Consider the following 26863-nt stretch of genomic DNA (forward strand, 5'->3'; position numbering starts at 1 on the left):
AGCCCAGGGCCATTAAACTCTGGAAAGGGAACTTCAGAAAATATAAGCCTAAACCAAGAAGTAAAAATAGAGTTAGATGGTAAAGTTCACATGCTTTTTGGAGTCAAAAATTGGAAATCCAACCCTAGGAGACTAATAGAATGGAGCATCTCTTGTGACAGGTAAAATCTAAGAAGGAAATTAGGAAATTACCGAAGAAATAAAAATAAATAAGAAATTATTTAAATAAATCAGAAGCTGAAAATCTGAGAGGAATTGGTGTCTGCTGGATTACCGGAGAATAAAGGAAGCAAATAAGGAGGATAAGGGCATTCCAGAGAAGCTGAGTTATTACTTTTCCTCATTCTTCACCACAGAGAGTAGGAGGGAAAAACCTTTTCTGGGCCAGTCTTTTTCTGATAGTAAAGATGAGATATCAGTGATTGAGGCATCAAAAGGCTGGAACAAACTGATAAATTAAAGAATAAGAAATCCACATGTCCTGAAGGAGCTTAAGCATGTAGTGGCTGATCTGCTAACACATGTACACAGTCTCATTAAAATCATTTAATATACTGGGTGCTCGGGAGGAGCAAATGTTATATGTATCTTTAATGGCAACACTAGGATTGATGCTGGGAATTACATAGCAATAATTCTTTCTTCTGTTCCAGGGACATTCAGTGACCCTGAAATGTCCCCACACAGAAATGTGTACTTTTTAGTCAATGGAACTCATTGCCACAAGATATTGAGACTGAGCACTTAGTAGGTTCAAAAGGGAACTAAAATTTTATATAAATAATGAGAACATCCACATTAGAGAGGATAAAAAAATTAAGAGTCCTTCCCTCTTCAAGGCATGAGCCAACCACTCATTAATGGGGATTAGGAAGAAACTTCCCCTTTTGGCAATTACACTATAATTGTCCATAACATCGTTTCTTTCACTTTCATCTGAAGCCTCTGATACTGGCTATCCTCAGAGATGGGAAAGTGGACTATATTGACTACGGGACTGATATGATCTGTGTTCCACTGGAAACAATCTCTGTGCTATCTATAAAAAAAAAATCTTCCCTTTAAAAAATTATTTGTGGAAGATACAGCCTTCTATGATCTAGTCACAAGAGATGATCCTATATTATGGTGGCGGTGGTAGTAGTTGTATTATTTGACATTTATAGTCCCTACCTCAAGCCATGGAGCCAGATGTTGAATTACTGTCCTACCCAATTTTTTTTTATAAGGGAAAGTTTTGTTCTATCTTTTCAATACTCCTTACTTTAAAAGGTCATGTGTATTGATACACCTGACGCCTCAGTATACGATTTTAATTCAGCTTTTAATTTCCTTATAGAAAAATGCTTCAAATCCCATCTGTTGACTCGTAAAATGCACTCATAGTTGTATTAGAGACTGGAAAACATGGCTGGTTTTTCAAATTAAAGGAAGCAAAATCCTCTCAGCAGAGCTCACCATACTTCTCTGGGAATGGATAATTACCATGGCTGAGCCGTGGGCTGCTGGATCAAAGGCCTTTGCTTGAGCTAGTGGCTGAGACAGGGTCGTGTCAGCCATGGTGGAAACTAAAGAGTGCATTCAGGGAGTCTGTTTTTTTCCCCAAGTGGTCAGGGTGATAGAATGCATTATGTGCCTTGAAAACCTTTAAGCTAAGCCACTAATGTCCACAGACATGGGGAACTGAGGTGGAATCTAGTTCTGGGGCCCACAAGATTGCAAGAAAAAGTTGGCCTCGGTGAATAACCAGAAATGCAAGGATGGATGGCTGTTCCTCCCAAATAGCTTTAGGGACAAGAAAGGTGGGAAAAGGCAAAAATCAGAAATGTATTTTTTTCTCTATAAAGAATCTAACTACTGAAGTTCAGTAAATTTTAAAATCATTGAGATGAAAGATTTTTTAAAAGTTTCTGAGCACCTGTAGCTCACATTGGCTTCAACTGGAATTCTGGGTGTTCAGCACCTCTAAAAATGAGGCCTCAAGTCTCCTAGTGTAAGTAGCTCAAAGCTCTGCTCAGCCAAGCAACTAGAGACAAAAAATGAACTGGATTCTCTAAGTGGAACTTGTCTTGATAGGGTTTGACATCAAACATTTCACTGAATTCCCTGCTTCCATCTGCAGGCAGAAAACCACGTTACCCATTGTCCAGACTGTCCCATAAGAAACTGAATTTTAAAAGCTACTAAAATGTATCATTATTTTGAAACACTTCTCTGAACACTACCGTCAGTTCTGCTGCCTCCAGTGGTTTTCAGCAGCACCACATCCTTTTACTAGCTTAAGGCACGACAAGCAGCTTTACAGTAATTCAGCACCTCTAGTGGTTTGCAGAAGCACACCAGATTTCCATTTCTAATATGAAATGAATCCCTGAAACACCCGTAAAGTAAAGCTGTAATTCCACCTCAGGTTCTGGTGACATTGACAAATCACTTGAGCTTTGCTAACATGGTTTATGTCACCAGGGCCCCCAGAATGAAATTACAGCCTGATTCTGTAGTGCTTGGAGAGGTTTCCTTATTATTTAGCCAGTCCCATCTTGAACAGCCCTAATCGTGTGTTGCAAAGCCCATGTAATGGCAGTGCATATTGGAAATAGGAACAGTTATATCATTTTGAGCTCAATGTGCTTTCCTAATTTCCTAGATCAAGAGAACTCCTTTTTGCTGTCCTGCTGTTTTGTCAGAGTAGGTCTGTTTGCCATTTGGAATCCTCTTTGACATTGTCGCAGTAACAAATGAAAACAGTGAGAATATTTCGTAACAATCACTGTCATTGTTCCCTGCAAAACCTCTCCCCTCGTCTCTGTCCACTAAATGGAATTGGGAAGAAAAATCATAGCAAAGGGACAGAAAAAGGTGCAAAATCAATATGTTCTACAGGTTCTCTAACAAATGTTGTAGCTAATTTTATGTGATTTCATTGTATGCTGTAAGAAAAGTGCTAGAGTATGAACTGTAACTACAAATCATTTTTAAAGAGTTTAATGCAGCAGTGACAGAATATATGCAGTAACATTATAGCCATGTGATAAAAAATCTTATGCCACTTGCAAGGGCCAACATTCTTGAGATAAAAGCAGCTCCTCATTAAGTACTGTGAGATGCCAAGTACTAGCCAGAGCATTTTACTTCTGTCGGTATCAAAGCTATAGTCATCAGCTCCCACCCGTTGTCATTTTCAAAATCCAATTGATAGCTTTAACATAGAGACAGATCCCAGGAAGAAGTTACCTATAGTTTAAAAACTACAAAGAGAAATCCTGCTTCGGTGTACATGCTTGCAGAATAAACAATTATCTCTCTCCTTTTAATGAAACATAGCATCAGTCTTGCTCAGTGACAGCTACTGTATCAGCCATCAGAACACAATTCATATCGAAGTTAGTACTTGACACAACAGGAATAGTCTGTCCTCCTACGTATCTTCTGTGTGCCTCATTGAATCTTGCTTTAGCTTATCATTTTGAGATACACAGGATTTATTGGATATATTTTCCTGTCTTTTGTTGTATTCTTGTTGCCACATGGGCCAAAATAAAGCCAAAGCCCTCATCTTTAATATAGAGGTAAGGCCTGTGGAGAATGCAGGTCCCAGTTTGTGATCCTCTCCCTTGATCTGAATGCCTTTACAAATTACATCTGGCCTTTGAACTGCTGGCAAGTTGCCAAGTGTCCCTCACCTATGCAAAGGTTGGCCTCTTTTTTGTGACTAACATAAATGATTCTCTGTAAGTTAACATCCAGATATGATTTCAGAACAATGTAATATTTTCTATATTTGTACTAAGGTTGTCAAGCAATTAAAAAAAGTATCACTATTAATTGCGATTTTAAACAATAGAATATTTTTGGATTTTTTTACATTTTCAAATATATTGATTTCAGTTACAACATAGAATACAAAATGTACAGTGCTCACTTGATATTTATTTTTATTACAAATATTTGCACTGTAAAAACACAAAAGAAATAGTATTTTTCAATTCCCCCATTAGAAGTACTGTAGTGCAATCTCTTTATCATGAAAGTCTAACTTACAAATGTAGAATTATGTACAAAAACCCCTGCATTCAAAAATGAAACAATGTAAAACTTTAGAGCCTACAAGTCCATTCAATCCTACTTCTTGTTCAGCCAATTGCTGATACAAACAAGTTTGTTTACATTTGCAGAAGATAATGTTGCCTGCTTCTTGTTCACAATATCACCTGAAAGTGAGAACAGGCGTTCCCGTGGCACTGTTGTAGCTGGCATCGCAAGATATTTATGTGCCAGATGCACTAAAGATTCATATGTCCCTTCCTGCTTCAACCACCATTCCAGGGGACATGCGTCCATGCTGATGACAGGTTCTGCTCGATAACAATCCAAAGCAGTGCGAACCGACATATGTTCATTTTCATTATCTGAGTCAGATGCCACCAGCAGAAGGTTGATGTTCTTTTTTGGTGGTTTGGGTTCTGTAGTTTCCACATTGGAGTGTTGCTCTTTTAAGACTTCTGAAAGCATGCCCCACACCTCGTCTCTCTCAGATTTTGGAAGGCACTTCAGATTCTTAAACCTTGGGTTGAGTGCTGTAGCTATCTTTAGAAATCTCAGATTGGTACCTTCTTTGTGTTTTGTCAAATCTGCAGCGAAAGTATTCTTAAAATGAACAACGTGCTGATTTCAGAGTAGCAGCGAGTTAGTCTGTATCTGCAAAAAGAAAAGGAGTACTTGTGGCACCTTAGCGACTGACAAATTTATTTGAGCATAAGCTTTCGTGAGCTACAGCTCACTTCGTCGGATGTGCTGAGTTATCATCCGAGACTACTATTACGTGAAATATATGGCAGAATATGAGTAAAACAGAGCTGGAGACATACAATTCTCCCCCCGCAGGAGTTCAGTCACAAATTTAATGAATGCATTATTTTTTTAACGAGCATCATCAGCATGGAAGCATGTCCTCTGGAATGGTGGCCAAAGCATGAAGGGGCATACGAATGTTTAGCATATCTGGAACGTAAATACCTTGCACTGCCAGCTACAAAAGAGCCATGTAAATGCCTGTTCTCACTTTCTGGTGACAGTGTAAATAAGAAGAGGGCAGCATTATCTCCTGTAAATGTAAACAAACTTGTTTGTCTTAGCGATTGGCTGAACAAGAAGTAGAACTGAGTGGACTTGTAGGCTCTGGTTTTGAGTGCAGTTGTGTAACAACAAAAAAATCTACATTTGTAAGTTGAACTTTTACGACAGAGATTCCACTACAGTACTTGTATGAGGTGAATTGAAAAATATGGTTTATTTTGTTTTTTATTTTTACTGTGCAAATATTTGTAATTAAAAATAATATACATTTTGATTTCAATTACAACTCAGAATATAATATATATGAAAATGTAGAAAAACATTTAAAATATTTAATAAATTTCAATTGGTATTCTATTTAACAGTGCGATTAAAACTGATTAATTGCTATTAATTTTTTTAATCGCGGTTAATTTTTTTGAGTTAATTGCATGAGTTAACTGCGATTAATCGACAGCACTAATTTGTACATTATTGACTTCTTTTTAAATTGCTCTGAATATGTAAAATACATCAAATGTATAAACAGGCTTATGCAGACTACATAATCCCTTCGAGGGGATAGCTTTAGCACATCATTACTTCAATGGTATAAATGTTGCTCCAAGAAGTTGTTTAACATAAAACCAAAGGGACTGATTGTATTAAACCAGTGTAAATCAGGAATAACTTCACTGAAATCAGTAGTTTCACCACTGGTGTAAGTGAAAGCAGAATGAAATCCAACATTTTTAAAGCTGCTGCCATAGAGTCATAGAACCATCGGGTTAGAAGGGACCACAAGGGTCATCTAGTTTAATCCCCTGCTAAGATGCAGGATTTGTTTTGTCTAAACCATCCATGACAGATGGTTATCCAGCCTCCTTTTGAAAAGCTCCAGTGAAGGAGATTTCATGACTTTCCTAGGCAATTTGTTCCATTGTCCTACTGTTCTTAGAGTTGGGAAGTTTTTCCTAAAATTTAATCTAAATCTGCTATGCTTAGTTTGAATCCATTGTCTCTTGTCCTACCCTCTGTGGTAAAAGAGAACACTTTTTCTCCATCTTTCTTATGGCAGCCTTTCAAGTATTTGAATACTGCTATCATATCCCCCCTTACATCCACTTTTCCAAACTAAACATACACAATTTCTTCAGCCTTTGCTCATATGGCTTGGATTTCATCTCTTTGATTTTTTTTGTCACTCGGCCTCTGGATCCTGTCCAGTTTCTCTAGATCCTTTCTATACAGCGGTGACCAGAATTGGACACAGTACTCCAGCTGAGGCCTAATCAGCACCAAGTAGAGTGGTACTATCCCCTCCTGTGATTTGCATGCTGTGCCTCAGTTAATGCAACCCAAAATTGCATTTGCTTTTTTTTTTCAAGAGCATTGCATTGTTGACTCATGTTGAGATTGTGAGCCAATACAGCAACCAGATCCTTCTCAGCAGTGCTGCTGCCAAACTAGTTATCCCCCATCCTGAATTTGTGCATTTGTTTTTCTTCCCTAAGTGTAGCACCTTACATTTGTATTTGTTGAATTTTATTGTCTATAGCCCAGTTCTCCTATTTATCAATATCCCTTTGAATTTTAGCTCTATCCTCCAGAGTGCTTGCAACTCACTCCCAGCTTTGTATCTTCTGCAAATTTGATCAGTATGGTCTCTATTCCTACAGCCAGGTCATTAATAAAATTATTAAATAACACTGGACCTAGAACAGATACCTGTGGGACCCCACTTGAGACCTCCTTCCAATATGACATCATTTCATTAATAGTCTTTGTTTGCGGTTGTTTAACCCATTATGTATCTACTTAATGATAGTTCTACTGAACCTGCATTTCTCCAACTTATTTATGAGAATGTCATGTGGGACTATGTCAAAAGTCATGCTAAAGGCCAGGTGTATTATGTCCAGCGCATTCCCCCTAGCCACCTGTCAAGGTTCCTTCCCCACTCTGAACTCTGGGGTACAGATGTGCAGAAAGACCCCCTAAGCTATTCTTACCAGCTTAGGTTAAAAACTTCCCCAAGGTACAAACTTTGCCTTGTCCTTGAACACTATGCTGCCAACACCAAGCGTTTTAAACAAAGAACAGGGAAAGAGACCACTTGGAGATGTCTTCCCCCAAAATATCCCCCCCAAACCCTACACCCCCTTTCCTGGGGAAGGCTTGGTAATAATCCTCACCAATTGGTAAAGGTAACACAGACCCAAACTGTTAGATCTTAAGAACAATGAAAAATCAGTCAGGTTCTTAAAAGAAGAATTTTAATTAAAGAAAAGGTAAAAAAAAAATCACCTCTGTAAAATCAGGATGATAAATACCTTACAGGGTAATCAGATTCAAAACATAGAGAATCCCTCTAGGCAAAACCTTAAGTTACAAAAAGACACAAAAACAGGAATATACATTCCCTCCAGCACAGCTTATTTTACAAGCCATTAAACAAAAGAAAATCTAACACATTTTCTAGCTAGATTACTTACTAACTTTACAGGAGTTGTAAGGCTGCATTCCTGATCTGTTCTCAGCAAAAGCATCACACAGACAGCCCAAAACCTTTGTCCCCCCTGCTCTAGATTTGAAAGAATCGTGTCCCCTCATTGGCCATTTTGTGTCAGGTGCCAGTGAGGTTACCTTAGCTTCTTAACCCTTTACAGATGAAAGGATTTTGCCTCTGGCCAGGAGGGATTTTATAGCATGGTATATAACCATGGGACCTCTCCTGTCATTTATGAATTTGCAAGTATCACCAGTGGCTCTGAGATTTCTTCAACTAATTCCTTCAGCACCCTGGGGTGAATAGCATCAGGCTATTCATTCATCATTTAGAATTCATTCAAATTAGTCAGAAAATCTCTTATGAGCTCTTTATTTATCCCAATCTGCATCCCTTCCCCTTTATTGTCCATGGCTCCAGGCATTCCCTCCTGCATGGAGAATCCAAGAAGCTTGAAAAATATAGTTTGGCTTCCAGCAGGATTTTCAAAGAAGTTTAAGGAAGTTAGGTGCGCAAATCTTACTGAAAGTCCATGGAAATTGGGCACCTAACTCTTTTAAGCTCCTTTGAAAATCCCAGCCTCCACCATTTTCTGAGAGCTCTTAGGATGGTTTAGAAACTGACTGAACCAAAAGTGAAGCTTTCACAGGCAGCCATGGAAATTCCCTCCTCTCACAGTAATTTCGACATGGTGCATGAATGTGCTTCATCTTGAAGAGACCCATACATCCTTCTTGCTTTTAAAGTGATGGCATTTTGTGTGCGTGCGTATACATATATACTGTAGATATCACTAGAGAGTGCTACACAAGATAGCTGTGAGATTACACATCAGAAAGTTCTTTTGGCATGGTCAACAAACAGTAGTTTCAGTGGTTTGTGATATAAAAACTCTGAGATGAATGAGTTTGTGGCCTTATTCAAAAGTTCCTGTACTTACTATATTTGTATGATATTACGAAGTTATAAACAAAAACCATGTTTTTACTAAAATTGTAGTGAGCACAGCATATCCTTTTGCTTCTTATGTGTTTGTTTCTGTAACATAGACAGACATACAAGAAAAACAATTCTAGATGTCATGAAATCAAGTTTCAGAAACTAGGAACAATTCATTGTTGAGTGGCAGAACTGTGACATCAGAGACTACTTAATCACTATACAGTGGCATTTAGTTCATCTGTGTATAGCTATTTTAATTGGTTAAAATACCATGGAAAGTTGTCACAGTTTTTTCAAACACATTTTAAAAAGACACATTTCATGGATATAATGTCACAACCATGAAATACAGCCCTCTGATGCTACCATAGCCCTAAGATACAACTTTATTTGCCAGCTGGCAGTATGATTGTTGTGTTAGCAATTAAATATATATTGATATGTAACATGCAATGGCTTATTTCTGTTATAAAATGTATCTTCATAAGGAAAGAGGTGAGGGGACACTACTTGTGCATTATTCTGTCTTTCCTTCGGAGTGAAGATAAATGTTCTAACAAAAATCAGTGCCCATTGTGTCTTCATTTATACAACATGGGCGGCTAATTGCCTCTGAGCAATCTTGTTGTTGAAATTATAGTTGATAATATATGAAGTGTTGAAATAAAAATACTCTTTTAATATTATAAGCATTTTGACTGACAACCCATTTTCCACGTCTTTAACACTGCTGTTGTATAAACAGCACACACCAGTATAATAACTCAGCTATAGATAGGGCATCAGTCTTCACTTCCAAGGGGATGACTTGTCAGAAGTCTCAGCTTTGTTCATTACTGTACTGCTCATGTGTTATGATGTCATCCTTAACTCACAAAGATAAATGCCACATCTAAAACGAGGCTATTAGATGCCCCCTCTGTCTCTATAACTGATCTTCTGTAAACTAGAATATTGTCAAATTATGCCTTCATAGTGGATTTTTCTCTGTCACTGCTGGAGGTGCACTATTATTCTGATAAATGTTGTAGTCAGCCACCACTATGCACTTTCAACATTGGAATTGGCACAATTTAGAAATTTGCCATACTGTTTGAATTGCCACCACTTTTTTAAAAAGCATAATATAAAAATAAACACGTCACTCCGAAAAAACACTGCATATTTCCCTTTTCTATTTACCTCACTGTTTCAGACTGTACAAATTCCTAAATATAAATTATAATGAAAACTAATCAGATGTTTGCAATCATGAAAGCTTTATTTGAAAGTAATACGTTATACTTTATTGGTATATGTACACGGCCATGAACTATTCTCCAAGTGCAATTTCAGTACAGTCCTATCTGTTTTTCTTACTTATCACCTTTCCACTGGGATCCAGGTATTCAACTCTTTGGTTTTACTGTCTTGTCTGTATTTCATCTTATTAAAATACAGTAAATTAAAAATTTTAATTTCCAATTACACAAAACACATATGCTTTAGAAAACAATGTGAAGAAATAAGTGCAAGATAAACTAAATGCTAATTCATCTGCGCTCATTTTGAAAGTAACATTTAATTTTTAATGCATTAAAAGGGATGTGTGTATGGAATAAAATGCCCCACAGTTCTTGGTTTGGCAGAATTAGGGCCTGATCTGTCAAGGTGCTGAGCATTGTCAGTTCTCATTGATATCAACAGCATTGTAGAACGCTCATTACCTTGCAGAATTAGGCCTTAAAGGACAGACATTATTCTTCATGACTTTCTAGACAGACTTGATGGGAAACGAAAACTGAATATGTGTTATGTATGTTTAAAAATATTTTGCATTAGAAGTAGATTTTCATAACAAATTATAAGGTTCCAGTTTTTGCTCTGTTAGTTCTGGGACACAATGTGACTTCAAGTCTGAAAGCAAATAATCAGTGTTTAAAAATATTTTGTCACGCCTACTGTCAGTGTAACATTTTATTTTATGTTAATGTGGCATCCATTAGAAAATCATGTAATGATGAAGAAAATGTTATATGGACGGTTAAAGCAGTGACTTTAATTAGTTATTATCTCTCACTCAGAATATTGGTAATATTTTTGCACTGTTTTAATGTATTCTGAGTAGAAATACAGGCACTAGTCAAACTAGATAATCGAGCAGATTCCTCTGGGAGACTCGGCAGGATATAGTCCCCTGAGAGATGATGCATAAAATTAAGCTGATATTATATTATCATAAAATATAAAACATATTGAAGTATAAAATACTTGAAATATATTAGCTATCTCATATCTGATAGGCCCTCTAAAGGGGACTTATATCCTGCTTTAGCACTAAGAGGATTGACTGGATGATCTATGAAGTATTCTGACTACTATAATTTTATATAGTGTATATCACCTTCCCCAGCACTGAAATGCACCCACTTCTTGGGTGGGAATATGGCTAGGGTGAAATCCTGGCACAGGTGAAGTTGATAGAAAAACCCCCATTCACTTCATTGGAACTAGGATTTCACCCAGAGACATGCTGGGGTGAAAATTACTGCAAAATATTTAAACACATGGGCACTGATTCTGCAAATATTTGTATGCACATGCTTAGCTTTACTACTGTGGGTAGTGTCACTGAAATCAGTAGAGCTTGTTAGGGGGCTTATTCCTTCACCCACTTACTTCACTGGTCCTACTCTCATGAACAGAGAGCAACAATACCCAAAGTCCAAAGGTGCAAACAATTCAATGTTTATTGGGGTGAACTTCCAGCAAGCTTAATTCCAGTTTCCTTAGTGTCCCCCTTCCCAGCTCTGACACCACAGAGCCTTACCTGTGTCCCTGTTCCCATTCCTGCCCTTAGCTAAACATGATTCCAATTTCCCCACCCCCATTCCCTGTTCCCATTTCCCCCCCACCCACTCACTTCCTGATTGACTGCAGACTATATAGTAAAACTTGAGTTCTGCTTAGCTATACCTCAACCAATCATTTTACTGAAATTTAACTAACCAATCCTAACATATTGTAACATGATTATTTAACCAATTATATCCCACCACCTGAATTAGTTTACACCCAGCAAAATTAATTATACAGCAGACAGAAACAATCACAGAACCAGACAGAGACCATGCAAATAAACAATAGCAAAGTGGGAACTATAATGACAAAACAATACAGAAGTGAGGATTTCACATCCCAGCTATTGATAAGTGAGTTCTTGCCAAACAGGATGCTATCAAACTAAGTTTCCTTTTACGACTTCTAGGCACTTCCCTTTCTCTGGTTTCAGAGTAGCAGCCGTGTTAGTCTGTATTCGCAAAAAAGAAAAGGAGTGCTTGTGGCACCTTAGAGACTAAGGTGCCACAAGCACTCCTTTTCTTTTTTTCCCTTTCTCTGGAGACGATAGGCATTATCAGGACGGATTGTATTCCTAACAGCCCAATAGCACCTTATTTCAATGTGACTAGATTGGAATGTGAGGATGTGACCACTCGCTTCCCAGCTTATGGCTGCCTCTGCTGCTTAGCCAAAGGCCTTAGCCTAAGAACAGGGCCTCAGACTGTCACAGTAAGAGAAGGACCTTACACCAGCAGACAGTGATTTTGATTCTTTCTTTTATATCTCTATAACTAGCTAAGTGATAAGAATACACCTAAATTCTTAGATTATAGGCCTTTACAGACAGGCCTGAATATCTATATCCTAACAGAGCTACTCACAATATCAAAGTTAAGCATATGCAAAAGTTTTTGCAGGATCAGGGCTACAAAGAATAAAATATTGTGTGCAGTTGAGAAGTTGCCTTATCTCGCTTTCCTACCATACTTAATAAACACTACTGCCATTGACACTTCTTAGTAATTGACAAGAGGCTTTTTCCTGGCCATGTCAATTTAGTGTAGTTATTAAAAAAAAAAGACATTAAATATGACCCTTTTGAATTCATTGCATAGAAGCTCTATTAATATAGTGCTGTGGTAGAGAATTTCAGCCCACAAAAGTCATCCCCCTTGCACAAGGTTTTATTTTGTTACACTCTGCATGCTTTAATGTCTGGCAATGTATTTGCAAACTGCAGTGTGGCTGACTTATGGTTGCTGTGGGAACTATAACTTCGAATTTCCTGGCTTTTGTGCGTGTGAAATCTCAACCATAATGTTACATTCATGCAACCTCTTTGCATTTCATTTCCTCAAGCAGATGATAGGAGCATCATCCCCCCCACCCCAAAAAGTGTTTAAAAACTGAACAGAAAGTAGCATTTTGCATTCTATTTTGTAATGTTTATAACTTTATCTTTTTTACATGAAATGAACCAAATTCTCTTCTAGTCATTATTTTTATAGCATGCCCATTGCCATGGTATCTGGACCATGAGCCATGTTTGGGTTATTGAAGCAGATAAATAGCACGTGAAAATTTTCTGAACTGTTAAAAATCCACTTGTCTTCATTCTGATATCTCAAAAATGGTAAAAGAGAGAACTTTATCCAACTTCCCAGAAACAATTCACTTGTGTGCTAAGAAAAAGTCAGAGAAATATCAGCTTGGAGATAATTTTTTTTTCAGATAGCCAGAAAAGGTACTTCAGATGAAAGTATCCAAGTTTTAATGCAACTGATGCAATGCTCAGATTACCTTTTGGAAGCCTGGAGACAGTGAAATACATTTCCCTCAAATTGTTTTCCCTTATCCTGGTTAAGCAGGGCCAGATCCAAAGTGAACTTCTTCAAAGATCAGTAGGTAGAAAAGAAAAGAAAAGAAAAGAAAAGTTTGATGGGACAATCACCATTTAGGACTTATAAATATCCTTCCATCACACATTTCTGAGAGGAGATTTTAGGTTCATCTGTTTTTTGTACATTGCAAATTGTAGGGCTGTGAAACCCAGGCAGGGGGATGGTTTCACAGTCCAAGCTCCAGCCCAAACCTGAACATCTACACAGCTGTTTTTAGTACTGTAGCGTGAGCCCGGGTCTGAAGATGGAGGCTGAGATTTCCTGCCATGATTTTAAAATGCAGTGTAGGTATACCCTAAGTGGCCAGATTCACTACTAGGTCTCTACACTGGCATAAAAAAGCATAGACGCAAGCAGAGTCCTCTGATTATGGAAACTTTACCAGGAGAGGAGGCTATGTCAGTGGAAAATGTTTTATATGGGCATATTGCTAATCTCAGAGGTGGGTGGTAATCTCTAGGCATGTGCAGGGCAGCCAAGGTATGAGCTGATTAAGGGGCTCATGCAAAGCACCTTGAAGTTAATGAAAGGACTCCTATTGACTTCACTGGGCTTTGACAAAGGCCATATGTGCATCCTTTGAACAACCTTCAGCAGCAGAGCTCCTGTAGAGTTCCAGCTGCAGTTTACGCTTGCCGGCCCGCAACACAAGCATCAAGGTGGGAGATGATGTGGCAACACTAAAATCCCTGTAGGGCACAAGCATCCTGGCTGGCACTGAGAAGTATGATTATGCCTCACGCCACCAGCATTAGTAAACTGCTTATTAAACTTATTGATGGTATTAATAGTACAAACATGCTTTGCAATAAAAAAATACTTCGCAAAAATTAACTGATTCATTGCTGAGATAAGAGATGATGTGGGGTTTATTCTGCCCTTTGCTCTTGTAGCCTTGTTTCACAGGTATTCTTTTATAGTTTTTTTTAGTTCCTTTTGCTCGAGAGCATAGCTGCACTCAGCACCTTCATTTCAGCAGGAAATGACTACTAAAGCAGTGCAAAACCGCCCCCATCGCTTACCCACATTCATCCAGTCAGTGCAAAGTTGCATTGTTTGTGTGAGTGTCCGTCCATAAATGATTGTATAAACTCAGGCTGAGGAAAATGCACACACAACTGAGTGATCCTTGAAGACATTGCATGCACTAAATATAAAGGAAACAAGAGGAAAGGAGATAGCAATAACAGCACTGCTACTCTTGAGTGCATACTTGTTTCAGCCTTCATGCTGGTGATTAGAAAATAAGAAGCTTTGTAACAAGGTTTTTTATATAGTCAGTGAAAAGTGTAAAACATTTTATAAACAGAGTGCAAATAGACTTCCCAAACCTTTTATTCGTGATCTCATGGTTTTGTCATTCTGTGGAAGTAAAAATATTGACATTTACCAGGCTGATTGTTCCAGCTTTCTGATCTCCTGCAATTTATTTTTATAACAACCTTATTGATGGGCCTCTTACCCAGCTCTCTAGGTTTATCTGAGTTGTCGATTTGTTACCAGGGCTTCAAGTAGCTGTTACAGAACAAGCAAGACATCCTAATAAAGCTGTAAACATGTTTACTCAAATGTGGTATTGATTTTACTTGGAGAGGGAGAAGCTAGTGCTTAGCATGGTGTCAGGATGGATGAATTTAACTGCAGTTTTTCATTGTCATCTGTCATGGTTGTGAAACACTAAGTAAAGCCATGAGAGGATAATTAGAATGTTAGAAATTTAGCCCCCTAAAATCAGTTAACCACTCGGGATTTTTGTAGTTTAAATTAGTTTTTATTAAAACTTTCCTCTAGTGGTATAATCAGAAAGGCACTTCTAATGTGCTTTTCAGCTACAGTGAGACTGCAAGGTTGCCACTTGTTAGATATACGTTTTAAACAAATGATTTTGTTGAGGGATGAGTAACTTTTTTTCTTTCATTTGTAATTAGCCCAGCACTGGTTTGTCTTACATATTGTAACAATGTGCCAAGCTGCATTGCTAAAATTCTACCTGTGTTGCCTGTTCTAATTATTGTGTCTTGATTGTTTAAGAATTCCCAATTGATTCCCTCAGATTAACACTCTGAGGTTTGACAGGTTTCAATTCCAAGATTAGACCCAGAGTTATTATTTAGGATTAAACTGGAAACCCCAATGTGCACAATTGCAACACTCACACTTAGGAAAAAGCTTTTGAATTTGAAGTAGTTTTATTAACACAATTTGTAAACACACAAAAGTTCCAAGCCAAACAAGAATGTAACAGTAATCCAATAGTAACTTTACATTCAGTGTCCTGTCATACGCATACTCACACAATTCTTGTGGAGACCTAGGGCAGGGAGACAGGTTAGGACCTCATGGGCCACCACCTATCTGTGGCATTCCAAAAGACTCCGGTAGGATCAAGGTCTCGCTTGTCTAAGCCAGGGGTCGGCAGTCTTTCAGAAGTGGTGTGCTGAGTCTTCATTTATTCACTCTAATTTAAGGTTTTGCGTGCCAGTAATACATTAACGTTTTTAGAAGGTCTCTTTCTATAAGTCTATAATATATAACTAAACTATTGTTGTATGTAAAGTAAATAAGGTTTTTAAAATGTTTAAGAAGCTTCATTTAAAATTAAATTAAAATGCAGAGCCCCCCCAGACTGGTGGCCAGGACCCGGGCAGTGTTAGTGCCACTGAAAGGTGGTACGCATGCCATAGGTTGCCTACCCCTGGTCTAAGCCATGGTTAGCCCTGTTGTAGTATCTGATGGCTGCAATGAATATTCATGTGAGCATTTAAGCTCCTTTGCTCGTAACTAACTTCCTCACCATCATATTGTTGGGGTATCCTTATTCTACATGTTAGTATATTAATTACCTTAAATTTATACATCCATTGGTTACTATAGCAATCCTGCAGTTAAGCATTTGCTAATTTTCCTATCCTAAAATACCCAGACTGGAATCAACTGACTTTTTGCAGTTACCTGTTAGCATTTTATACAGACTTTCAGAACTGTTTATTGCAAAATTATCTCTTATGCCATCTTGTGACTTAGGGTCACTGTTGGTCAACTTACTTATGCTCAGGTTTATAGGCCTAATTTCCTTCTACTAAATGCTTAAACTAGTATCTTACAGGTTTGTGTCTGTAGGCTCCTTGCATTACTGCCCTATACCTATATCAGGGATCGGCAACCTTTGGCCTGTGGCCCGCCAGGTAAACCTTTGGCCTGCGACCCACCAGGGTAAGTCCCCTGGCGGGCCAGGCTGGTTTGTTTACCTGCCGCATCTGCAGGTTCAGACAATCGCAGCTCCCGCTGGCCACGATTCACCACTCCAGGCCAATGGGGGCTGCCGGAAGCGGCAGCCAGCACATCCTTTGGCCCGTGCTGCTTCCGGCAGCCCCCACTGGCCTGGAGCGGCAAACCGTGGCCAGTGGGAGCTGCAATCGGCCGAAGGTGCGGATGCGGCAGGTAAACAAACTGGCCCAGCCCGCCAGGGGACTTACCCTGGTGGGTCGCAGGCCAAAGGTTGCCAATCCCTGACCTATATCTTACTTTTAGGCGAAAAGTAAACTTTAAACGTATACTTTAACCCATAGATGACACCTTTAATAAAAAATATTTCTATTTAGAATAGCCAACTATCAGTTTGATAGATGGGCAGGGCTTCTGGCTTACCCCAATTCTTGGCTGTAATATCCACCATCTGCCACAGAAATAAAAAAGGAGGAGAACCACAGCATGTCTAAGTACAGTTGTTCAGCGACTATGTTGCAGAAACATCTGATGCCAATGTCTTTTACAGAATCTAGGTTGGCTGGCTGATTTCTTGGCACCAGCTTTGCTAACCAGCTGATCACAATTGACCAGATTTGTGTTACCATAACATTATCCCATGCCAGTAGCATTAACAGACTTACAGAAAAGTGCAGCGGTATTGGCTAAAAGATTGTAAATGGTTTGATGCTAGAGTACTACTTCCTTAAAACTACATCCTCCCTAATTCTTTTTGCCATTGCTGGCCTGAATGGCAAGTGGAATCATATAAGAATAGATTTTTATTTTAGATTGATTTGGAGGTGGAGAAACATCTGGGAGGAGCAGGATGCAGACTTATTTTAAGGATCATGCTGCTCTTGCGTAGGGTTTGTTAGTCTTCCAGCTGACACATATGATAATTGCTTTTTCTGTCTACCTTTCTTTATTTAAAGGAAAAAATTCACTTTGCTTTGGGCATTTTATTAAAAAGTTTTCACGGTGCAAGGAGGTATAAAATGTGACATACTGGTGAGGGAACCCATCTCAAAAAAAGTGTTCTTATAAGAATGGCAACCCAGGAGCTCCCTGTCAGAGACTTTAAGCCAGTTTCCAGCCAACTTTAGTAATTAACAGTCATTAAAATTGTCAAGTTTACAATTTGAAATTAAATGTTTGGCTTTCAATATAAGCTGGTTTTAAGTGTTGTTAAACCATTACTAAAGCAGAACAAAACTGTTTTAAAATCTCAGCTCTTCCTGATGTCATTGCACTAGCACTAGACCCTTATTCAGAGATGTCAATGGTAATTTTGGAACAAAACCGTTTTAAAATACATTGATTATAGTGACAGTTGCTCCTGACACAGTGGGTTTGGAACTTCCATATAGCTGACCACCGTAAAATTAATGCAGTTTTCCTTTAATGATGCTGAAGTTCAGTTCTGCTCTCAAAAGTAACTAAGTAAAAACAGCTATTGCTCCCTCAGTCTTTTCAGAATTGTATTAATAAAGCTGTAAGGGAGTGAACTGGATTTTATTGCTGCTTGTGATCATCAAGAGCATGGTTTTCTAGGTTCCAGTCAGTTATACCCATGCAAAACCATTTGATGACAGTTGGGACTATGACATCACAGGTGTCACTGAGGGCATAAATGGTAGACAATAATATTATGCTGGTTCCATTTAGGGCCTTATTTGACCTGCAGAAGCTTTATGTCTGATGACAATACGCCAGGAGGAAAGAAACAAACTTGACTTTCATATCCCATGTTGAGTCTGCAGGGCTGGAAGTTAGAAAAACTGTCTTAATACTTGTAAAATTGACTATAGACAGCATGGAAATCATTGAGAGACAATAAAGATAGTACTCAGGGATATTAGAGACACTTTTCAGAGCCAAACTGCATTTTAGCTCCTGGGTAGATAGAAGCCCTGCAATTCTCTTTAGGAAATAAAATTGGGCCGTTAAAGCTGTTGATGTTTTCCCATAACCGTTTCCATTGGCTGAGAATTTGTACACATCTTTGTTTTTGTTTTATACCCTTGTGAGGTACAAAATTTGGTGTTTCAAACACCATTTTATTGAACACAATTCCAACTGAGTTGTTGTAATGAATAAGGGTAAGATTGTTACTTGTTCAACATGTCTGTGTGGGTGTTGTGGGGAGAAGGAGGGGTGCAGAGGAAAAGGCACCTCTTACTCCCCTGCATGAGCTACCCAGATCACTGATTATAGTATGGGAGGTAGAGCAATCACCATAGATCTGCTATTCCCACTCCAAACAGAGGTGGTAGAGCAGGGGCAGGCAATGAGTGGGGCCTTGACTCTGGTTCCTCCCCCAACACTGTGGCCAGCAGAGGTTTGTATTAAAATGTGCGATGTATCCACGTGTTTGGACTCTGGAAAAATGCTACTGGCAATATCATCCTCACAGTGGCGCTGGAACATTTTTAATAGGAGGGGTGCTGAAAGCCACCCCCCTTACTCCTGTCCATGCCTCTCCCCTTCCCCCCAAAGCTGAGGCTGAGAGCAGGGCTGTGTCTCCGGGAGGAGGGTGGGGGGACCCAGACAGAGGTAAGGGGGGCCGAGGCTGTGGCCACAGCTGGGGGTGGGTGTGGGGCCAGGAGCAGAGCCCCGGGCAGGGGTGTGGAGCCTTGGGAGTGGAGACATGTGAGCAGGAGGTGGGGCTGGGCGTGGGGCCCCAGGCACTCGGCCAGTGGCCGGTAGTTGGGAAATGGAGTCCTAGATGGAGGGGCATAGAGCAAGCGGCTGAGGAGCGGGGCCAGCCCCCGGGACCTGAGCTGGGGAGTGGAGCCCTGGGCGTGGGGCCAGTGGCCCCAAATAAAACCTGGGGGTGCTGAAGCCCGCATCCCTACTTCCCGTGCCTATCATCTGCAATTAGAAAATAAGTCTAAACAATAGTTAGACAAAGATGCATTGTATTCCCTAAGGTTGATTTGATAGAATATACAAGATTCTCAGGTCTAGCTGAGGGAGTTGTGCCACCTTTGCACTGCACTGATCATGAGGGAAACCAAGAAACTGGCTCTGCCCTGGCATAACTTAGAATAGTTGCTTGCACCTTAGAGGCCAGTCCAATGACCCAGAATCACAGAAGGATAACCATGCCCACTATGCGCATGTGGGACTAAGAACAAGTGACGCATAATCAGGACATAGGGGATGGAGAGAGGCTGAGGATACGGGCCAAGGTTGGAGTCATGCTGGAATGCTCCGGAATGCTGTGCTGGCACTTTTGGGGGGAACTAATGGTGTTCCAGTACGTTCTTGCCCTTCTTTTTCTAGGACTGCAGTACTGGATAGGTCCCACAGTATTTGCAGTACAGAACATATCACACTGGAGAACCCAAACCCAGAATTACATTTGAATTTGATTGCCTTTTATTGAGTATACTTAAAGGGCCACTCTGCAGCTAAAGCAGTCTGCCTGACAGAGTTCTTTGTTTTTCTACGAAACCAAGAGTGCTTTCTGGTGTTTCCCTAGGGTCTACTTTGCTAACTGCCTATGTTTAGTATGTGCTATACTTATATGCTTGTGATTTATGTGTTTGTATTATTACTTGATGCGATATTACTTCTGATGCTGCGACATTCTCCTTTGTCAATCCTATAAAAAATAAATAATTTGTAAAAGAAAGTTTCAAGATTAGATATTGATCTGGGGCAAACTTTCCACAGCAGATTCTACATGTTACACAAATAGCAGTTGAAGTAGGATCTTGAGTCTGCTCTCAGTTACTTCAGTGTGAATCAGGAGTAGCTCCATTGAGGTCAGTGGAAATACACTGGTCTAAAACTGTGGTAAGCTGAAAGGCAGTCAGGACCTAGAGGTAGTTCATATTAAATGATATTTCATTTCTTAAGATCCTTCACATACCTTGGTTTCCTTATTTTCATAAATATTCAAAGTATTGACCTTCAACGAAGAGTATGATTTTCTTTTTTATATAAAGCCCTTTCTGGTCTCATGCTCTTTACAAAGTTGAGAGTTGTATGTGTTTTTCGAGGCCTGCACAATACATTTCTTAGACTTACTGATTTAGAAATGGACATTCTTAATTGCCTAATTTTACATATGGACACACTAGCACTCAAGTTTTAACCACCCAGAAACTCACTGGCAAGCTCATGCCTCTCAGGCTGTTCAGATGTAGTGACTGACATTCCCTGTGTATCCAGGACAGGTTCCACTAAGAATACAAGTGAACTTAATGGAGAGCAGACTATTTTAATTGCCTTATTCAGAAACCATCTGATTTCTACCAGACATGCGTTTTGAATTTCAGAACTATTATCCAAACCTGGTTGCTGGATGGACCCTCCTGCCACCAGTCAGGGGGTATGTCAGCCTCAGACTGCCATTGTTGGCAGTTCTCATGGTACAATTCCTCTTCACTTGTTAAGGCTCTCATCCTTATGTATTGAAGACTTCTGACTTTCACTTACGTTTATGGCTTCAGAGTTTGTCAGTGAAGTCATATCTGTGAAACTGTAGCGAACTTATGACTCAGGTTTCCCTGGAAAAATACTGATTTTTAAAACACACCCAGAATCTTTCATGATTGTCAAGCTCTCAACCAAAACACCTACGTTCCAGCATCTCACGCATTCCATTGGAAAATCTGTGGTATTTGACTAATAGAACCTGTGGCTTTTATATAAAAAGCCCTGCTTTTCTCCATGTCAGTGGCATTTAAAGATGACATTGAGGATCAGTTAAGCCTTTTTTCACGGTTGGTTATGACGGGGAGAGGTTAGAACCTACTTAGTCACTGACAGTGGTCTTTTTGGCTCATTGGTATTGTCCACAGTTCTGGAGATTCTTTGTGTTTCATGTGGTTTTTGTATTATAAATTGATCTCTCAATTACTAAGAGGCATTATTACACAAGATAGAATGTTTTTATTGTGTTCTAAAGTAGGGTTGAACATCCCACGAGGAGTAAATATTTAATACAAGTTAAATGAAAATAATCTTCCTTTAGGGCTTTAGAGTATTGCACTAAAATGTAGGTAGTTTATTTTCATAGTAACTAAGCTGAATAAGTCTGAATAAGTCGGAAGATGGTAGATTTGAGCTACTTTTATGAGATGTGATTTAAGACTAATCTTGCACTGTCGAAACACAGAGGCAGCCTGAACGTGACATGGGGACTTTAAAGAGTGAAAATGGAGGTCAAGAATAAAAGGATGGGTTAAAGCCTTACAGAATCTGTTTGGGTTTACCTTAATTGTGGACTTGACTGGCTGAGGGTGGTTTTGCTCCTGTGCTTGGATGGGAAAGGGAGAACCCAACCTGTGACATCTGAGATGCATTTTACAAAAGGTCAAACTACTTGGTAAGAGTAGAAAATGTTTACCAAATATTGTGGGGTTGGTTCTGATTATTTAATTTATTTCTTCCCATTTCAAGCCATGTTGAACTCTACTTTTCAAATGTATTTTATTTCCTATCTGCAATAAGTATTGTCAATCTGTTAACCATGTTGTTGCTTTCTGCAGATTCATGTATGCAGATCAAGGACAAGAGTTTTCAAAATGCAGCTGGGATTTTCAAAGCACCTAAGGGAGTTATTTACCTAATTCCCACTGGTGCCTAGCTCTTTTAGGCTCCTTTGAAAAACCCCAGCCAAGGAGATTAAAATTAGGCTTTTGAGTCCACACAGAGGCACTTAAACAGGTGGAGCTGATTTTCAAAAGTGCTGAACTCCTATTGCTTTCAGATTTTGTAGTCAGTGGTTATGGTAGTTGCTAGCCATTGGTAGCTAGATAAGTGTCCTGATTTTTTAAAAGTGCTGACTGGTCAACATTCTGGAAAATGGGGCCACTTATTTAGATACCTAAGTTCGAACTACAGAGTTCAATTTAAGGCACCCAGTTTTTAAAATCTTGATTCCTCTTTCCCTAATGAGTAGGGAACAACAGCTGCCATCTGAATTTTCTGATCAGTTTAAAATTTCTCATTTGATTTTGCTTTGGACACCTACATCTATGAATAAAGTTAACATTTATGCTCTTAAGCAGTTTGCTTTCTCAAAAGGAGCACATTGTCCAGAGGTAAGTTGGTGGGCCTGCAGCTGATAGGAAAAGCAGAAACTCTCCAATAGGAAGAGTTGCTTCTCCTTTTTTAAATGGGATTAGAGGTACCAGCAGCTCCCTCTCAAAGAAGGGGAGGACTAGGGAGTGTGATCCTTTTTGTTTGAAGTCACTAATAAAAAAACAACCTTGATAGTTATACCATTTGCTTGAAGCCACCAGGTGGAAGCTTTAAATAAAAATAAGACCCCAGTTTAGCAAGTTACTTAAGCATGGGCCTGAGTTTAAATTTAACTTCAGTGGGACTACTAACATGCTTAGAATTAAGCATATGTTAAGTCCTTTGCCAAATTAGGGACTATATGATATACTCAAAATCTAACTATTTTCTTCACTCTCTCTCCATTCTTTTGTTCCGTAGGCTTTCTCTCTCAGCTCGTCTATGACCGACTGCTGACAGAGTGCATCCGAGCCGGACATTATGCAGCCAGCGTGATCATAAAGCGTTCTGGTTGTACTTTCCCAGAAAAGCCTGACTTCCACTGATACCAGTGAATTGGAGGAATCAAGGGAACTCTTATGTTTATGGGATTGCTGCCTAAATATTTCCTACTTCCCCTTTCTCACCCTCCCAATTACCTGCATCAAGGCTTCTGTACTTCTGTTCACTTTATACTATACAAAACATATATTGCTATGGTATTTTCCTATTCAAACCACCATAATGTCTCACTAGTCTTAATTACAATGCTATGTGACGCTTATTCTCTTATCAACGTGGAAAAGTTGTATTATTTACATAGATTACAAGAGAAGTTTCATGTAGATGCCACAGCTGCTTAACTCTGTTAAAACACTTCTACAGAAACCTCTCGTTTGTGTTTCATCATCGCCAAATCCTGCTCATCTTATTCATATGTAAAATCAGCAGGCCTGACATTCATCTCACAGTGGTGTCAATCAATAATAACTCTTCCTAAATCAATGGTGATTGTCCAGTGTTAAAAGTAGTGTAAGTTTGAAGAGAATCAGGCCCAAGGGATCTACTTGTGTAAGTATAACATGCAAGATCTGCTCAGTCCTGTTTCCAATCAAGTTAATAGATGTTTTGCCAGTAATTCAAAGGCCTCATCTAAAGTCCATTCTTAAGAGTCTTTCCATTGATGTCTGTGGGTTTGGATCAGGCATTATTTTCTAGCAGGATCTGACCTTAATTTGTAAATTCATTTGCATCTATCAGACTGTCCAGTAAGACGGGCACTCTCAGTGATTTTGAGGCAGAGACATGATCTCATGATAGGATCTAGCTGTACATTTTATATCTGTCTCCTCAGTGTAAGCTTTTTAAAGGCTGTATTTAATTAAGATACAAACACAATGAAAATGAGGTACAGAAATATTTATGCAGGATATCTTGTCAGGATATGCCAAATGGAATCTCTTAAACGCACACTTTTAAACTTGTAATTTACTTTGAATAATTAAACAATATGCCGGATTTTATTTGTATTACAGTATTCAAAGAGATTGTCTGAGACTTGCCTTCATTACTTTGCTCTGTAATTTGATATTGATGAATAAAAAATTGTCATATAGTAATTCCCTGACCTTTTGTTGCCAAGAACACAGCGAGAGTAGTGCAGTGTGCGTTCAACCTTCCTGCACAGATCTTATTAAACCAGGGGACAGGAAGCAGGTGCTCAACCCACATTATATGATGGAGCTTAAGATTTTATTTGCAACTTTAAGTGTCCAGGCTGACACAGGGTTCAGTCTCAGGAATTTGCTCATCATTAAGGAAGGAAGTGGTTGTGCATTTTCTCATCAGTGTAGTGTTCTCACCACAGAACAGATGAGAAGTTAGTAGCTAAGGTTCAATGAACCACCAAAGGGCGTCAGAAACAGATGCAGTCTTGCATTCTTCTGAGGGCAGAGACTACTCTCTGCTAGCACATGCTGGGGTGCTATGCACCCCTAAGAGAGTGTGGAGGGGCCAAGACCATGATCCTGTGCATGGGCCAGGGAAGCTGGTTGGCTGCAGAGGAGAGCAGGCTCCACCTTCAAAACAAATGGTACAGAGGGCACTTCTGCCTACACACCAGGGAACTCCAGGAGACACAGTACTTCCCAAAGCACCCTTTTCAATTGTGACTTGGGAGGGAGGGATAGCTCAGTGGTTTGAGCATTGGCCTGCTAAACCCAGGGTTGTGAGTTCAATCCTTCAGGGGGCCATTTAGGGATCTGGGGAGTTGGGGATTGGTCCTGCTTTGAGCAGGGGGTTGGACTAGATGACCTCCTGAGGTCCCTTCCAACCCTGATATTCTATGACCCCAGTGAGCTGGTGCCACATGAGCACAATTTATACTTAAAGGATTTAGTGAGGCTTAAGAAATGGACAAGGTAGAAGCAGGCTCTCTTCAGTTCTGTTAATACAGCTATGTTTATTTACAATAGACACCTTCTGACTTCACAGCTTCTAATCTTCCACTGTTAACTCATAAGATTTCACACTTAGGGCTTGTCTACACTTGGCGCTATTCCTAAATAACTCCATGAGGGGACAGTCTCATTCTGGAATAAGAGTACCTTGTTGCTGTGTAGCTTAACACAAGTATCATCTTGTAACCAGGAATTTGGGTGGCAGTTGGGAAAATGGTTAAATCTGACATTGCTATTACTCAGCACTCAGTGACATGTTCCATTCCCTTTTGTAACACCTTCATTCCATGTTATCCCTGTTCCATCCAGAGAGTTATGATTCATTTAAAACAACAGAATTTACAACGGATATGCTCCCCATTTCATATTAATTACATTCAGTTTCAATGGTGAAAGAGGTTTGATCTATTAAGATCCACAGGATATGGAATATATTTTACATTGCATATTTATATATATATATATATATATATATAACATGAGTTTCTTTATTTTAGTACAAAGAGCAGAGGAGTTCAGGTCTTAGATTCTATTCCCAGTTCTGGCACTGAGCTACTGTGAGACCTTGGACTGTTGACACTTTAGCTGTTTGTGTCAATCCAGCTAACGAGACTAGCTTGAAACCAATGGGACCAAAGCCAATTACATCATCAGAATCTGACCCAGTATGTTTAGTTCCTCAATATCTGGAAATTGTAGGACAATGCATGAATACTTAGAAATAGCTTGCCAAGCTATGCTAAGTAACTTACAAAGGTACTGTCAGCTGTTTTCCTTCAGAATTTCTTTTAGCATCTGTTTCTTTTTTTGCTTACCTCTGCTGGAAGAGTTTTGTCCATATAATGGTTACTGGTGCCATCCTTGGTCTGTCTCTGTAAGTATTCTTTTTCTCCAGTTTGTCCCCTACTGACCACCTCCATGTAAGAATGGGCTTCCTGAAAAAAACATGCCATCAAAGACTTGTCAAGCTCTGACATGTGCAATTGTCTAAAATCCCAGCTCTGCCAGATAAACTCAGGTGAGTCTGACTCTGAACTTGAACCATCATTCAAAGCCAGAGTCCTCAGATCAGGACAGTGTCAGGAGGGTACCCCTTTGAAAAGCACCACTTATTAACCATTGGCCCCAATGCTTATCCAGCTAAAACTCCCATTGACTGCAAATAATTTTACTCAACATTACACAGTTTGGGCTTCAACTGATACCACTGAAATTAATGGAGTTATGCCATTGAGCTCAATGGTCCATTATTCAGAGAGGCAGCATAATCCATGAACTCCACTGATTTGGGAGTAGGACTAGGAATCAGGCTACCTGGGTCCTGTTTCTATCTGAGTCATTGATTCACTGTGTGATTTTGGACAAGTCACTTCACTGCTTCTATACCCCAGTATCCCTAATGGATAAAGTAGTACATCCTTGAGTACAATAGTACTGGCAATATCATTCATTGTATCTTTTCCCTGATTTGCCTTTTATGGTTGTAATTGCTTTTTCTTGTCGCAGCTATGTGCCCCTTATATTTTTAAAGAGAGGATAATGTTAAGTGTTACACCTTGTTTTGGGGGAAGAATAAAGCTTCATCTTCAAATATTCTAGCTGGAAATTACAATAGAAATACAAGCTATTGAAATATGACAAGTTTGGGAACAATGTTTAATTTAGAGTGTCTTAACCACAGTTTTAGCAGAGAAATGTTAATTAAAAGTGTGATGCCATGTTCGGGATTTAAATGAAATCACCCTGCAAAGGATTTATAGCAATCAGCGCTCGTGAGCATTAGGATTATGGTTTCTTGTGCTGTTCCTTTTCAGTGATCATGTGATTGGCCTGTTGTTAAATATAGCTCCCATGCAGTGAATTGAGACAGGCATGGGAAAGGTAGGAATACTTCCCTTTAACCGGATGGAGTT

The 26863-nt window shown here is 39.3% G+C and overlaps 1 protein-coding gene across 7 annotated transcripts in view; it reads left to right on the forward strand.

Moving 5' to 3' along the window:
* Positions 1-24110, forward strand: part of ADK (adenosine kinase) — a 553898-nt gene extending 529788 nt beyond the window's left edge. For all 7 annotated transcript variants that reach the window (XM_038408746.2, XM_038408753.2, XM_038408749.2 and 4 more), the window contains one exon: positions 22933-24110. In XM_038408746.2, coding sequence (XP_038264674.1) covers positions 22933-23057 — 125 coding nt within the window. In that variant the 3' untranslated portion in view covers positions 23058-24110. The remainder of the gene's footprint in view (positions 1-22932) is intronic.
* Positions 24111-26863: the final 2753 nt, after the last annotated feature.

The sequence above is a fragment of the Dermochelys coriacea genome, chromosome 7 (assembly GCF_009764565.3).
Source record: "Dermochelys coriacea isolate rDerCor1 chromosome 7, rDerCor1.pri.v4, whole genome shotgun sequence".
Classification (NCBI taxonomy): Eukaryota; Metazoa; Chordata; order Testudines; family Dermochelyidae; genus Dermochelys; species Dermochelys coriacea.